The sequence below is a fragment of the Staurois parvus genome, unplaced genomic scaffold (genome assembly GCF_062004578.1).
Source record: "Staurois parvus isolate SC_StPar_1 unplaced genomic scaffold, SC_StPar_1.0 ptg000151l, whole genome shotgun sequence".
Lineage (NCBI taxonomy): Eukaryota > Metazoa > Chordata > Amphibia > Anura > Ranidae > Staurois > Staurois parvus.
This window is the reverse complement of record NW_028317947.1, coordinates 2,468,542-2,484,598: the sequence shown is the minus strand read 5'-3', so window position 1 is coordinate 2,484,598 and position 16,057 is coordinate 2,468,542. Positions and strand designations below refer to the sequence as shown.

The following is a 16,057-nucleotide window of genomic DNA, read 5'->3' as shown; positions in this document are numbered from 1 at the left end:
AGAGAGCGGTGGTGGAAGAGGGGGGCAGAAGAGAGCGGTGGTGGAAGAGGGGGGCAGAAGAGAGCGGTGGTGGAAGAGGGGGGCAGAAGAGAGCGGTGGTGGAAGAGGGGGGAAGAGGAGAGCGGCTGTGGAAGTGGGGGGGAGAGGAGAGCGGCGGTGGAAAAGGGGGGGAGAGGAGAGCGGCGGTGGAAGAGGGTTGGAAGAGGAGAAGGAGGGGGGAGAGGAGAGCGGTGGTGGAAGAGTGGGGGAGAGGAGAGCGGTGGTGGAAGTGGAGGGTGAGGAGAGCGGTGGTGGAAGGGGGGGGGAGGAGAGCGGTGGTGGAAGGGGGGGGAGAGGAAAGCGGTGGTGGAAGAGGGGGGAAAAGGAGAGCAGTGGTGGAAGAGGAGAGCAGTGGTGGAAAAGGGGGGAAGAGGAGAGCAATGGTGGAAGAGGGGGGAAGAGGAGAGCAGTGGTGGAAGAGGGGGGAAGAGGAGAGCAGTGGTGGAAGAGGGGGGAAGAGGAGAGCAGTGGTGGAAGAGGGGGGAAGAGGAGAGCAGTGGTGGAAGAGGGGAGAAGAGGAGAACAGTGGTGGTAGAGGGGGGGAGAAGAGGAGAACAGTGGCGGTAGAGGGGGGGAAGAGGAGAGCAGTGGTGGAAGAAGATCAAAGAGGAGAGCAGTGGTGGAAGAGGGGGGAAGAGGAGAGCAGTGGTGGAAGAGGGGGGAAGAGGAGAGTGGTGGAGGAAGAGGGGAAAGAGGAGAGCGGTGGGGGGTGGAGGAGAGCAGTGGTGGAAGAGGAGAGTGGTGGTGGAAGGGGGGCGGGGAGCAGTGGTGGAAGAGGGTGGATGAGGAGGGCAGTGTGGAAGGGAGGGGAGAGGAGAGCAGTGGTGGAAGAGGAGACTAGTGGTAAAAGAGGGGTGCAGAGGTAAGTGTCAGACAAGAAGTGCAGAGATGAGCTGTGCAACCCCTGACTTGTAAGCATGACAGGTAACTGACAAGAAGGTCAGAAGTGGCCATCTATGTGTTTCTTTGTCATGTGATCACTGTTAATCGCACTGATCCACAGCTGTTTAGGTTACTGGAATGTGCATTATCTACCTGAAGACAATGGGGTTGATTTATTAAAAGTGGACAATGCAAAATCTGGTGCAGCTGTGCATGGAAGCTTAGACAATAAAACATGGAAGCTGACTGGTTTCTATGCAAATCTGCACACGATTTTGCACTCTCCAGTTTTAGTAAATCAACCCCAGTGTATGATAACAAAATTGATTTGCAAATCTGGCAAAGAACCCTCTTTTCAAAAGAAGTCCAGGGAGTACCAGAAGAAAAGGTTTGGCGCAGACATTTTTGTTTGCATATACCCAATAGATTCCTGCTTTGCTGTGAAATTACTAAGAAAAGGTGGCAATTGCTTGGAAGCTACTGTGGGGCAAAGATGGTACCTCCTGATGTGGAGTCTCTATGATATCCCAAATCAACAAAATGAGAAGTCATATATTCTTGAAAAAGGCCTTTAGAGTCGCACAAAAATTAAAAATCCACCACTCCTGTTGCTATATAAAGGTAGAAATATGTATAGCAATGTACTCCCTATGAAATGTTTACATTTAAAATCAGTAACCAGCCATGATTTATGTGTATGTGATTGATTACATAATAGTAGCTTGGAAGGAGAACAGTAAGCGAATTAGCTGCCAGTGTCCAGTTTGATACTTGACTAGGTGGTTGGTCAATAGTCTTGCACCTTGGGGGGTGCAGGGAAGGGTCCCTCCTCTTCAGGAAGGGACCATATGACATGCCCTAGTGCACTTTTGTTGTGTGTGTTCACATACATATACTTTTTTGGAATGCTTTGGTATTTTGTTTTTGTGCACCACCGTACCGCAGGCTCAGAAAGAAAAAGAAAAACCTGGAGCTGCTGGAATGATTCAGAATATTGAACTGGGGAATATGGGAAGGAAGGAAGGAGGGGGGGGGGGTGTTGGCACAGCACTAATGATGAAAATGGGAGGCTTACATTTAATTTAGCAGCTTGGGTGAATGCCGTTTTCTCATACGGTGCATTCTATCTATCTATCTATCTATTTATCTATCTATCTATCTATCGAACGTTATACTTGTAATCTGAACTCCATATAGAAAATAATAGAAAAAAAAATTCACTTAAATAGGTTTCTCAATTGCCTCAGTGAATCCACTTTTTGTACACCAAATGCCTTTAAAATCCAGTTACTACTTTGTAAAAGCAGTGGTGACATCATCACTGTGCTGCACATTGCCTGTGTAGAAAGCAGAGCTGTGGGAGGGACCCAGCAGGCTTAACAACTACAGTTGTGCTCAAAAGTTTGCATACCCTGGCAGAAATTGTGAATTTTTGGCATTGATATTGAAAATATGACTGATCATGCCAAAAAATGTTCTTTTTATTGAAGGATGATGATCATATGAAGCCATTTAATATCAAATAGTTGTTTGGCTCCTTTTTAAATCATAATGATACCAGAAATCACTCAAATGGTCGAAAGTTTCCATACCCTGGAATGTTTGGCCTCAGTACAGACACACAAGGGTTAAAATGCCAATTAGAGGTTAATGTCCCACATCTGTGGCTTTTTAAATTGCAGTAAGTGTCAATGTATAAATAGTCAATGAGTTTGTTAGCTCTTACGTGGAAGCAGTGAGCAGGCTAGATACTGAGCTATGGGGATCAGAAAAGAACTGTCAAAAGTCCTGCGTAACAAGGTAATGGAACTTTTTATAAAGATGGAAATGGACATAAATAGATGCAGCAGTTACTGGTCTTTATTACAGGAAGCTCCTTCACAGAAGGGACGTTTCACACTGGATTACTGCACAGTCCTGGTCTGGAAGAAACACATAAAGCACATCAAGATTCAAGTTAGAATAAAAGTGTATCTTGTATTAAGACCATATTGGCTAATGCCAGAATTCAGCTTTAAAGTGGAGCTTCAGCAACAAACACACATACAGTACAGTATACTGTATATATAATATGTACTGGGTATGTTTATTCTCCCTCCTCTCCCCCTATCCATCGCTTCTCCAGATGAGAGTCAAAGCGCTAGAAGTTCAGCACTGGCTCTAGTATCTGGCACACTAATCAGTAAATGATACAGTAAACAAAGGCAATGTAAACATTTTACAATCCAAGTAACTTTTTTTGTCTTAATTTCTATCCATGTAAATTAAGCTCCAGCTCTGTGGCTGGAGTTCCACTTTAAAGGATTTTTTAAGATTAGCCTGGTGAAAAACGTGGAAAAAAAATACCACCTTCTGGTTGACATTTATCAATATGAAATATTTGTATGCAAAAGATATACGACTAAGAATAAAATTAAAATTTATTTTTTTTGCTCTGAACATAAAAAAATAGGCAAACGCTGTACATTTTCTTTTCCATTCTCATTCCTAGCAGAGCAGGAAATGCACAATTATTTGCTTTGTTAATATTTTTCAAAATGCTTTTTGGTACCTTGATCCAAAGCAAATGATAAAACGCCTATACCCTCCATCATGTCACAGATAAATTTGGGTTATTTATGACCTTGTATCAACAACTCAATCTTTTGTCTTACAGTTATCAATGACAACAACATATCCTTCTTAAGAAACTTGGCAGGATTTCTGGAAACAAGTTACAGCTCACAGGTAATACAGTCAGTGAAAAAAGGTTAGGTTAGCCTTGATGGTTAAAAGTTAAGTTTGCCTTTTATACCATTTTGCACCCATAGTTAGGGTATAACATAGTGGTGCACTGAAATGAAAATTCTGGACCAAAACCGAAACTTCAGGATGCACTGATGCAAAAATGAAACCGAAATGGACCGTTTTTAAATAAAAAAATTTTTAATATATAAATGTATTATGTTCCAATTTTTAATTAATATAATGAATTTAAATGAATAAAAAATTTAAAAAATACAACCCAGTAATGTAAAATAACTGTTATTGTAAGTAGCACATACAAATTGGACAGAAAATAAAATTAAATATATATAAATTTAAAACACTTAAAGCGGAGTTCCACTCACTCTGTAAAAAAATAAAAGTCAGCAGCTACAAAAACTGTAGTTGCTGACATTTAAAAAACAGCCACTTAACTGTTCCTCGATCCCACAGTGTCCTCCCCGGAGGCCATTTCACCAGCCGTCCGGTGTTCCCGGTTCTGGCATCTTCAGTGTGAGTACCGAGCTGTGACAGCTTGCGGCTGCACAGTCCGGTGCCCACTGTGCATGCGTGAGTAGCGCTGCACTTTTTTTAATGGTCCCGTAGTCTTCTGTGACCTCTCATATGTCCCAGAAGACTATGGGGAGGGGAGTGGGAGAGGGCAACTTCTGCTTCCGATCTCCTGGGTGATCGCAGCGGAAGTGGGAGCAGGTACGTGTTAATTTCAGGGACCCCTCCCCAAAGGTGCCAATCCTTAATGGGGAGCGGTGGACTAGTCTTTAAATTGGAACTTCCCCTTTTGGGTGGAGCTCCGCTTTAACTAGAGGCGTTTTTGCATTGAAGCCAGTAGGGGGCATTTTTCCATTGAAGTCAATAGGGGGCATTTTTACGTTGAAGTCAATTTGACACAATTTTGCTATGAAGTCAATGGGATGCGATCTTGCAATGAAGTCAATGGGAGGTCAATTTTTCATTGCTGTCAATTGGATGTGATTTTGCATTGAAGTCAATTGGATGTGATTTTGCATTGAAGTCAATTGGACGCGATTTTGCATTAAAGTTAATGGGGTGCAATTTTGCATTGAAGTCAATAGGGGGCGTTTTTGCATTGAAGTCAATAGGGGGCGTTTTTGCATTGAACTCCCCCTATTAAAGTCAATAGGGGGGCGTTTTTGCAATGAAGTCAGTTATCATTATTGGCACCTTTTTCTTTTTTCTGTCGGCAAAACACAGATAACCCTATTTTCAGCCGATAATTTGCAGTGCATTATTAGTATAACATGGTGCCAAGACACGCACTCCCAAACCGGACCCACTCCTATAGGATTGTGGGAACTGCAGGATAGGATCAAAAAATATTTAAATACTATTTTTTTAATTACATTTTTATTTTAAAAACAAGCAGAAAAAGGATAAATGGCTTCCTTTATAAAATATAAAAATTCAGATTACAGTCATTAAATTTCTAATCAATGTAAGGTGAAAATTGTGTCAGTTTAAGCTGGCCACTTTTGTTATTAACATGTCATTCAAAAAGCTTTTTTGCTTAGAGAAACATCTAAATTCAGCTATCAAAGATCTATTTGGCCATCCAGGTGGTAAAATGTTAAAATCCCCTCTTTCAGCAGTGCTTTTGTTATGTTTGTGGAGCCCTGATGACCTTAAAGAAGAATTCTAGGTATGGATAGTTTATACATATTTACATTGGTCCACCTTGAGCCAATGTAACCATGTATATACCATACCTGACTGCGGCCCCTGGAAGCTGGAGATCACTGATGTAGACACTGCTACTCTGTTACTTCCAGGTCCTACAAAAATCAGCTGAATTCTGAACACAGGAGGTCAGCCGCTTGGCACTGATGAAGTTCAAAGAATGCTTTGCATTTGGTGAATGAATGCAAAGCATTATCTGGTTGGACAAGTGGAGAGTGTGACATCACTACCCTGTCTCTTCACCTTGTCCATTCAGAAAACGCTTTGGATTCAGAAAATGCTAAGCATTCTCTGAATGGTGCTGGTGCCACACAGCCGACCTTCTGTGTTCAGAATGCAGCAGGGCAGCGGCTAAGCATGAAATCAGGCATCAGGTGGAGATGACTGGAGTAGTGCTGTCTACTTCAGTGATTTCCAGCTTCAATTGGCGTCAGCCAGGCATGGTATATGCAGGGTTACATTGTTCTAAGCTGGATCAGTGTAATTATGTATAAAATATCCATACTGAGAATTCCTCTTTGTTTTTTTTAATTTTATTTTTTTTTTTTTTAAGTAAGCAATAAAAAAAAAATGATGGCTACCCTACCAAGAAAACCAGCTTGGTACACTGGGCATGTTGACTGGTATTCCAATAACAAGGGTGCAGTAGGCATTGATTGCCTTAAATGAAACATCAGTACACATTCCCTTCCACAATATTGTGTTACTAACAGACTAAAATATATAAAAAAAAATCCTATTTCTTTTCTGACCAATCCCCTGGCTGCCTTAGAAAGTGCATGAAAAATATTGGCATGCTTCAAAAACATAGATTAAGGATCCTGCTTTGAAAATTTAATTTAAAACTGTACCAAATCACAAAGGTTCCTATTGCGAATGGCCTTCCGAAAATGTCAGCTTGGCTGTCAACTTGAGTATTTGGGTCACAGACCTGCAAAGGAATCATTTTAAAGATAAGATAAAAATATGGGAGCTTTCACTGTTGACTTGGTTTTGAAAGTGCAGACTCCAAGGCATATACTTTGTTAATGATCTTTCTTTTCTGCAGAGTTCTACTCCACAATTGATATCAACGCCCACACCAACCAATGAAAACAAACACTCATCAACCGAAAGACTATCTCCCCCTGTTACACTTTCTTTATCAGAACCAGGCCAGCCCAATTCACCTGCAGCAATAACCAGCTCCCCACCAGAAGGAATGCTGCAGGTGAGTGGTGTGACAAGTGGCTTCCAGTACTGGATGAAGATGGACGATGGTGGTGAGAACACACTACCTGAATCTTGTGTGCTGTGGGAGGAACCATTACAAGAAACCTTGCCAGATGGTACCCCCACATGGGCATCACCCATAGAGGTTAGTATACGTGTATTGTGCTCCCTAGATGTATCTGTATATTACTATTGTAAGATTGATTACTAATACATGATTTGCTTTTCTGCGTTTAGAGTAATGGACGCCCTAAATTGGAGTTGGTGCCTGCCTCTGGGGTGTATATCACATACCAGCAGCTGGAGGATCTCTCCCACATCCCACCAGATAAGCCCAAGCTGATGACCAGGCGCCTACTTGATTACTTCTTCTCTCGGGAGACTTTGGCACGATCTTCAGCCACAGGGCAGAGAATTGCTCATAACAACACCACTATGGAGAAACCATTGCGATTACCCGATGCAGTGGTTACTGCAATTAAAGGTGAGAACGTGGTGCCAATACAGTTGCTGCAGTCGAGCATATCCAAAGCCTCTTGTTTATTCTGCTGTACCAGTAATCACAAGGCAAATGAGATTTAATGTTGATAAATGTAAGGTTCTGCACTTGGGGGCTAAGAATATGCACGCATCATACATACTAGGGGAGGGGTACAACCAGGGCGGACTGACCATTTGGAAATTCGGGCACTGCCCGAGGGCCTTGGGTCAGTAGGGGGCCCCATGAGATGTCCCTGGTACCTTTTTCATAGGCTTTTTTGAGTTTGGGCAAGGACACAGGGGCCCCATGATTCCCTATTGCCCGGGAGCCCCATGAGTTGTCAGTCCGCCCCTGGGTACAACTGAGGGAATCAATGGTGGAGAAGGATCTGGGAGTTCTGGTAGATCACAAGATTAATAATGGCATGCAATTCCAAGCTGCGGTTTCTAAAGCGAGCAAAATCCTCTCCTGTATTAAAAGAGGTATAGACTCCAGAGAGAGAGATATCATATTACCCCGGTACAAATCATTAGTAAGACCTCATCTGGAATATGCAGTTCAGTTTTGGGCACCAATTCACAAAAAGAACATTGGGGACCTGGAGAAAGTACAGAGAAGGGTAACCAAACTGATAAGAGGCATGGAGGAGCTCAGCTATGAGGAAAGATTAGAGGAACTGAATTTATTCTCTCTTGAGAAGAGGAGATTAAGGGGAGATATGATCAACATGTATAAATACATCAGTGGTTCATATAGTGAACTCGTTGTAGAGCTATTCACCCTGAGGTCATCACAGAGGACAAGGGGGCACTCTTTTTGTCTGGAGGAAAAGAAATTTAGTCTCCAAACACGGAAAGGTTTCTTCACAGTGAGAGCTGTGAGAATGTGGAATAGACTCCCTCAAGAGTTGGTTCTTGCCAGCTCAGTGGATTGCTGTAAAAAAGACCTGGATTCTTTCTTAGATACACAGAATATAACTGGATACTAACATTTATAGGTAAAGTTGATCCAGGGAATATCCAATTGCCTCTCGGGGGATCAGGAAGGAATTTTTCCCCTGCAGGAGCAAATTGGATCATGCTTTGCCGGTTTATTTTGCCTTCATCTGGATCAACTGTGGGTGTAGGATAACTTTTTTTTTCTTTCCTTTAATGGTTGAACTGGATGGACTTTTGTCTTTTATTTTTTTTCAGCCAGATTAACTATGTAGCTATGTAACACATAATAAACATAACAAGGCTCCATTTTAAGCATTGAGAAGCTCTTTTAGCAACAGCAAGTTGCATACCTGTTAGTCATTGGGTAATAAGCAATGGGTTTCCACCCACACTGACACCGTCAAAGCTTTAAAACAAAACAAACTTGCAGTTATATATGCAAATAATAAGATTGTATGTAAATAGTCCATGATCATATAGAATGTCACACAATCCAACATCTGTATGCCATCATGAGACTGCTTGTAATACGAGGTGGTATCATGAAGTTTTGAGACTAATTTTGTAGCACGCCAACAAATGGCAACACAAGGCTGCATGCACAGTCAGGAAGCACTGACCTTCATAAGTCAGTGTGCCAAAAGACACCATTCTGTGTACACCGGGAGCTGTGCAACTGGAGCTATTTTGACCACATGCGTTACCACGTCTGCTCTTTCATCATGGACAGCAAGTTAAAACAAAAAGCAAATGTGAAATTCTGCATGAAACTGGGCAAATCACTGGATCTCTGCAATGTTGTCAAAATGGCATCCTTTGAGCTGGAGCTTCTTCTTGGGAAGAGAGCATTTTTGGGGGATGAGCTTGCTGAAGGTCTTCCTGATCTCTCATTGCAGCATCGCCGTAAACGTGCCGAATCATGTCAAACATCTCTGTGGCAGATTTGCCCAGTTTTACGCAGAATTGCACATTTGCTCTTTTTTTCTAACTTGCTGTCCATGATAAAAGAGCAGACGTGATAATGCATGTGGCAAGAACAGCACCAGTTTCACAGCTCCCAATATACACAGGACAATGTCTTTTGGCACATTGACTTGTGAATGTTGGTGCTCCCTGTGACTGTGCATGTAGCCTTGTGCTGCCATCTGTTGGCATGTTGCAAAACTAGTCTCGAAACTTTTTGATACCACCTTGTTCTTAACACCCATCAAGTCAGACATACGTCATCTCCTTTTTACTTTTTTACTTCAGTTCTTCCCAACCTGGGGTATGTGCCAGGACGTTTAGGGGGTAACCAAAAAACAAAATTGATAGTGATTGAAAAAGACAGTGGCATACCTGTGACTGTAAACAAAGTGTAGCTTGGTCACTATAGCTGGAAACTTACTGGGAAATCACTCAGTAATGCCAGCTTTTTGGATTGGTTACTGTGTCTCCAGTTTACATACTAGTATCGCCGGCCTGACCATCTAAATTTTTGTAAACATTAGTGGTGTCACACTACGTATGGGCAACCTGCCAGTCACTTTCTGGTCTGCAGAGCATAGGACGGAGCCGGGGGGGTGAGGACTGAAGCGTGGAAACTGAGCATAGGATGGCAGTAGACGGAATCAGATGGGGGGGAGCATGACTGTGCTGTTCTACGTTGTGTAAAATAAGTGACAAGCGTACTTAGAATCAGGGCCACCCCAAACCTCACCTAGTGCTGAGTAGCTGTCTAATTCAAAATCAGAAAATGTATATAGCTTTTTAGCATTGAGTGAGGTTTGGGGTAAGTCCTAGTGCTCCCTGAATTTAAAGCAGTTTTAAACCCAAAACCAAAAATGTAATATATTGCAGTTTAAAAATTATTAGATGTGGTGGCTGCATTAGTTTTCTTTTCAGGCATTTTTTCTCTCTTTTCAACTAGTAATCTGGGCAGTAACACACCTCCTGTATTAGAGTGCCTCCACTCTGGATAAAGGAGCATAGGGGGCACCTTTGGACAGCAGCACTGTTAATCCATAGGGGAGGGGTGGGGAGTATTCGATATACTAGCAAATTTAAATACACTAGCAAATTGAAGCTGAACTCCAGCTCACTTAGTTACATAGGTGGGGGGGAAGCCTGCACTCTGTCCTTGTTCTCATCCCGCACTCGGTAGGACACCAGTGGGGACTTTTTACTCCTCTTCACCAGGAAGCCTTTAGGCATGTCTGCCAACATTGCCATTCAGTGCTGCAGACTTTGGTGTAAAGGGGAACTCTAATATAAGGTGGTCTTTGGTCACCAGAGCCTCCCCCCTTTACATCAAAGTCCACAGCATATGCAGCAATGCCTTTTACATCAGAGTTCCCCTTTACACCAGGGTCTGCACAGTTTCTCCTTTCATTGTAATGGGGAATCCTGCAGACTCTGATGTAAAGGGGAACGCTGAGGAAACAGATTTTAGGGGGAACTCCAGGAACTCTAATGTGGTCACTTACATCAGTGACCCCCCCCCCCCCCAGACTGGCCTTGTGGCGCTGTTACTGACCTCCTTTCATATGTACCGTGCAGGTCTCAGTCAGACGGTCCTCTCCAGGCTCAAGCTTGGCGGCTCTGGTTTCATCCTACTTTCTCCTCTCCACAGTCAACACACTCCTCCCGTGACCCCCATCCCTTCCGCTCTTGATTCCTCTCAGGGCTCCCCCTCAGAGACAGCAGACATGATACAAGAGATGAGCAAAGTCTGCAGACATACTACAGGAGATGGTCTGAGAGTGTAGACATGATACAAGAGATGAGCAGAGACTGTAGACATGATACAAGAGATGAGCAGAGACTGTAGACATATTACAGGAGATGGTCAGAGACTGCAGACACAGGACAGGAGATGGTCAAAAATTGCAGACACACTACAGTGTGTCAAAGACTGCAGACATATTGCAGGAGATGGTCAGAGACTGCAGACATATTACAGGAGATGGTCAGAGACTGCAGACATATTACAGGAGATGGTCAGAGACTGCAGACACAGTACATGAGATGGTCAGAGACTGCGGCTATACTACAAAATAAGGGGTTAGTCTCTGACCATCTCCATTACGGCCACAATCTCTAACCCCATATTTTGTAGTATATCTGTAGTCTCTGACCATCTCCTGTACGGTGTCTGCAGTCTCTGACCATTGCTTGTAGTATGTCTGCAGTCTCTGACCATCTCCTGTAGTATGTCTGCAGTCTCTGACCATCTCCTGTAGTATGTTTGCAGTCTCTGACCATCTCCTGTAGTATGTTTGCAGTCTCTGACCATCTCCATTATGGCCACAATCTCTAAGGACACAGGTGACAGCAGAGGCTTCTCACACAGGCCATGAATGTGTAGAATGCTCTGTGTATGAGGGAGGAATGTCAGTGATGTAAGTACAGTACACAGGTCAGTGGGCTCAGTATGCAGAGATGAGAAGGACTGGTGTACAGAGGATTGGGGTGATAATCACCTTTAGTCTTGTCCTGACTGGTCCCCAGGCTCCTCCACTCACATCCCAGCCTCATCATTCAACGGCAGCTCCAGGGAGTGTGCCCACTTTATTCACAAAAGATGCCATGATGTCACTATGCATACGCCGTGTTTGCTCTGAAATAGTTGATTCATTTGCAAACCAAACCGTTAATTCTCTTTGGTTTCCTGTTTGTAAGACGGGTGGCTGCTATGCCTCCTTTTCCAATAGCCACTAGTCTTGGCACATCCCTTCTGTAGTTCTTTCTCCAGGAAGCAGTGATGTAATTCAGCCCCACTTGCAGTGGTGGGCAGAACGAGACTCTCAGAAACATTCAAGATGTACAGGCCTAGTGTACCCACCTACATTCACTACAATTCCTTGTGGTTGATGGGAAATGTAGTTTCCTTTTACTGCAGGGAGAGAGTAGAGGATATGATGTAATTCCGGCTGTTACACCTCCTCCTTGGCAGAGCAGATGATGTTATTTTTTGAATTAGAGAGATGAGGCCATGAAAATTCTATTAGATTTTTCTCCCAAACGGTAAGGATTTTCAACACTGTGTTAACTGTTTAGTGTTTTGTTTAGAGGGTAAACTAATGGGTGTTTTTTTTTTTTTTGCCTATCTTGGATTTCTTCTTTAAGCAAAATGGATCATGGTTCATAGGGTTGTTTTTGCCTTCCTCTGGATCAGCTGTGGGTATAGGATTTTGTATATGGAGGTTTTTGTTTTCTGTTTTTTTTTCTGTTGGTTGATCTAGACCTGGGGGTCGAACGACCCTTTCACAGGGGTCCCCTAAGACCATCAGAAAACACATATTTCCGATGTGTAAAGAGCAGCTACTGTGTAGAAAGCAGCTGCTGTGTTGAAAGCAGCTACTCTGTTAAAAGCAGCTACTGTGTTGAAAGCAGCAGTATTGGAGGTAAAACGACACTCATGAATTATAATTACTGGGTAAATAATTTTATGGTTGGGGGTCACCACAACATGAGGAACTGTATTAAAGGGTCACGGCATTAGGAAGGTTGAGAACCACTGATCTAGATGGACGTGTGTCTATTTTCAACCTATGTAACTATGAATTCAGGTTTCACATTTTATTAAAAAATAAATGTGGTGCTTCAGTTAATTCCTTTGCATTGACCACTTACTTTCTGATTTCCAGCATATGTGACAAGAGCCTGCGGTCGTGGTTGTAACTTTAATGCAGTTATAAATAGTAAGTGTGGAACCTCTCGACGGGCAGTGAAAAAGATGTCTATTCGCATTGACTGGACAGAAGGAGGAGCAAAACACTGCCCAAAGCCAGCAACATCACCAGCACAGAGGCTACAGTGTCTCAATGAGAAGGCCCCACTCCCTGGTGCAAAGGGAATGGATCTGCCAGTCTCACATAATGTGCTACAAACCAGCTGAGCACTGCTGCTGCATGGCTTTGTCAGACTCAAGACTAGGACATTTGGATGATGCTATTTGACTTCAGTATGGGCGTGAAAAAGACAATTTTAAAGCAACATATACCACTGTTAATGTAAAAGGACAAAAGGCAATGGCATAAAATGACAAATAAAATATTTTTTGTAAGTTTCAGCAAAGTTGAAGTATGCCTTCTAGTTGAGCTAACTGCTCATTGTGCTGCAAGCACTAAATCTAAGAGGTATACTAGTCTAGATGAAAAAAAATGAGTGCTTTCACAACAGCAGTACAGATTGCTAAATAAAATGTTGGGAGGTTAGTGCCCACTGGTTAGCTGGCCTCTGTGACAGATTGACCACAGAGGAAAATGGGGCGTTAAAAAAACATTTGATAAAAGATTCTAGGTGGAGACTTAATTGGCTAAAATAACTGCTTAGATTTGGATGGAATCAGATGTTTCAAATCCCAGAAGTCTGGGCTTTTTTTCTCAGAGAATTGGTGCAGGAACTCCCCCTTTTCGAGTCACCCTGTGTGTCCACCCCTACCCACAACTGAGCATCGTTGCTGGGTCATACCCTTTATCTCCCTCCCAGTACAGATGCTTTTAGAGAATATAGAACCAAGTATCATTTTATTGTTTCTTAGTAGATCGTATGGAATTTGCTACTGATAACAAGAAAAGCAGTAAAATAAACAGATATCCTGTAGCTAGCAACAATAGATCCACCCAAGCAACAATAGACTCCCAACAGCCAGGATCAATAGATCCTCCAGCAGCCAGCAACAATAAACACATCCCTCAACAATAGATCCCTCCTAGCAATGATTGACACTCCACCAACATACGAACCATCCCCAGCAACAATAGATCCCCACCAGCCGTAATAGTCCTCCCCAGCAACATTAGACTCCCCTGTCAAAAATAGATCCTTTCCAGCAACTATAGATCCCCAGCAGCCAGCATCAAAAGACCCCCCAGCAGTCTTTGCAATTACATATATTCAGTTCTGTAGGTGCCGGAACACCGTCCCCTGCATTTCTGAAAAAAGCCCTGCTGTAACTTAACACCATTTTGACAAACCTAATGATTACCTGTGTTATTAAAAAGCATAAGGCCTCATTCACACCTTGGTCCCGAGACAACAGTTCTTCCTCACGCCTTCTGCAAGGGCACAAAAAAAATCTATTGTTCTCTATGTTCCCTGTTGACACCACAACACTGGTATCCGGTGAAGATTTTTCCTGCACAGGAATCTGCAATGCATATGAAGTTTCCAGCATGGAAAAACTGACATGAAATCAACACTGTGGTGAGAACAGGGCACATAAGTGACACGCATAAAAACTCAATGTATGGTATGAGCGAGCCATAAACGTTTGTCACATGCAGGATGGGTTCTATGAGGAGAGGTTTTCCTTGCTTAAGCTAGCATTTCTATGGCAACTTTTTTTTTTTTTTGCTTTCCATTTAACGTCCAGGCTATTAAATGAAGTATCCGTACATTCAAATGGAAACTTCCGTAACCTATTCTCCTTTGGGGAAGAGGTATCAACCAGGAATGAATGGAAGACATATACAAAATTAAATTTCCATGTGTTTGAGAGAACATCTGTCCTTTGAGCTCTTGAGCACCACTCTCTGAAAATGAAATAGTTTTTTCCCGTAACATAGTTTTATTACCTCTTGATCCTGTCAGCATATCTGTTGTTTTTCATTTCTATAGCAGGCTAAGCTGTCCAGCACAAGTGGCAGTTGGGGCAAACCATATAACATTTATTTATTCATAAAGCTGAATGTGAAACTTAGTTAATACTAACCTCCTCAGAAACGGTCCTTTTGCCAGCGTGGCATCTTCCCCCCCATCTTCCAGGTGCCGAGTTTTTGACTGTTTTGATTGGACAGCGTAGGATGATGTAACTCTGATTTGTTCTAAGGAAGACTGCTAGCAGACAGACAAGTTTATTTTATTGCAGAAGAGACATAGCAAGTTGCTTTTATATAAAGTTCCCGCCTCCTTGCAGTTCTTTGCTTTGTATCTTCCAAAAGGAAAAAAAAAACGTTGCTGCAACTGCTTAAGGGCTGGTTCACGCTACATGTGTTCCAGTGTGGGTTTTTTTCTACATCGAAAATGCACAGAAAGTAGGTTACATAGCTGTCAATAGCAGGGGCAGACTGACAACTCATGGGGCCCCCGGGCAATAGGGGATCATGGGGCCCCTGTGTCCTTGCCCAAACTCAAAAAAGCCTATGAAAAAGGTACCAGGAGCATCTCATGGGGCCCCCTACTGACCCCGGGCCCTCAGGCAATGCCCTAGTTTCCAAATGGTCAGTCCGCCCCGGTCAATAGCATGGTTCACACCAGTGCTTGCAGTTCCAGAAAAAAGTAGAACATGCTGCCAGTGCCATCTCATAAGCATTATGGGCCCCTGGGCAAAGTAATGCATCGGGGCCCCTACCAGGCTGCATCGTTACCCCATCACAGTGCCTATATACTGTACATCAGGTGTCCCCCATCACAGTGTCTCCATACATCAGGTGTCCCCCATCACAGTGTCTCCATACATCAGGTGTCCTCCATCACAGTGTCCCCATACATCAGATGTCCTTTTACATCAGATATCCCCATACATCATATGTTCCCCATCACAGTGGCCCCATACATAAGGTGTCCCCCATCCCAATGTTCCCATACATTAGATCTCCCCATCACAGTGTCCCCATACATCAGGTGTACCCCATCACAGTTTCCCCCATCAGTGTCCCCATACATCAGGTGTACCCCATCACAGTTTCCCCCATCAGTGTCCCCATACATCGAAGTTGTGCCCCCCACCTGCAATGAAGTCAGCTCCTTTCTCTCCTGTGCTGAGTCTGAGATGAATCAGTACAGCTCTCTTCTGCCCCCTGTAGGAGGAGTCAGCTGAATCCTCTGTCTTGCAGAAGCTAGCCGCTTCTCATTCTTCAGTCACTCCTGTCAAAGAAGAGTGTCATCAGTGGTCAAATCGCCAGTGAACCCCCTAACACCCCTCCATGTTCTGGCCCTGATCATGGGCCCCCCATGATGCACTTGGGGTCGCTGGGCAGTACCCATGCATTAAGATAGCCCTTCTTGCTGCATTTTTTCTTCACAGAACTGTACTGAAATGCGGTAAAACGCATCCAAA

The 16,057-nt window shown here is 43.4% G+C and overlaps 1 protein-coding gene and 1 long non-coding RNA gene across 3 annotated transcripts in view; one reads left to right on the top strand and one right to left on the bottom strand.

Moving 5' to 3' along the window:
* LOC149463822 (uncharacterized) overlaps window positions 1–13,071 on the top strand; it is a 28,281-nt gene extending 15,210 nt beyond the window's left edge. For both annotated transcript variants that reach the window (XM_089674333.1, XM_089674332.1), the window contains exons 4-7: window positions 3,578–3,648; window positions 6,431–6,739; window positions 6,832–7,078; window positions 12,642–13,071. In XM_089674333.1, coding sequence (XP_089530459.1) covers window positions 3,578–3,648; window positions 6,431–6,739; window positions 6,832–7,078; window positions 12,642–12,892 — 878 coding nt within the window. In that variant the 3' untranslated portion in view covers window positions 12,893–13,071. The remainder of the gene's footprint in view (window positions 1–3,577; window positions 3,649–6,430; window positions 6,740–6,831; window positions 7,079–12,641) is intronic.
* On the bottom strand, window positions 2,717–15,623 carry LOC149463821 (uncharacterized). Its single transcript, XR_016312350.1, has 3 exons — window positions 13,985–15,623; window positions 6,234–6,313; window positions 2,717–2,843 (listed from the first exon to the last, which is right to left on the bottom strand). It is a non-coding gene; the product is annotated as an uncharacterized LOC149463821 (long non-coding RNA).
* Between the last annotated feature and the right edge of the window lie 434 nt (window positions 15,624–16,057).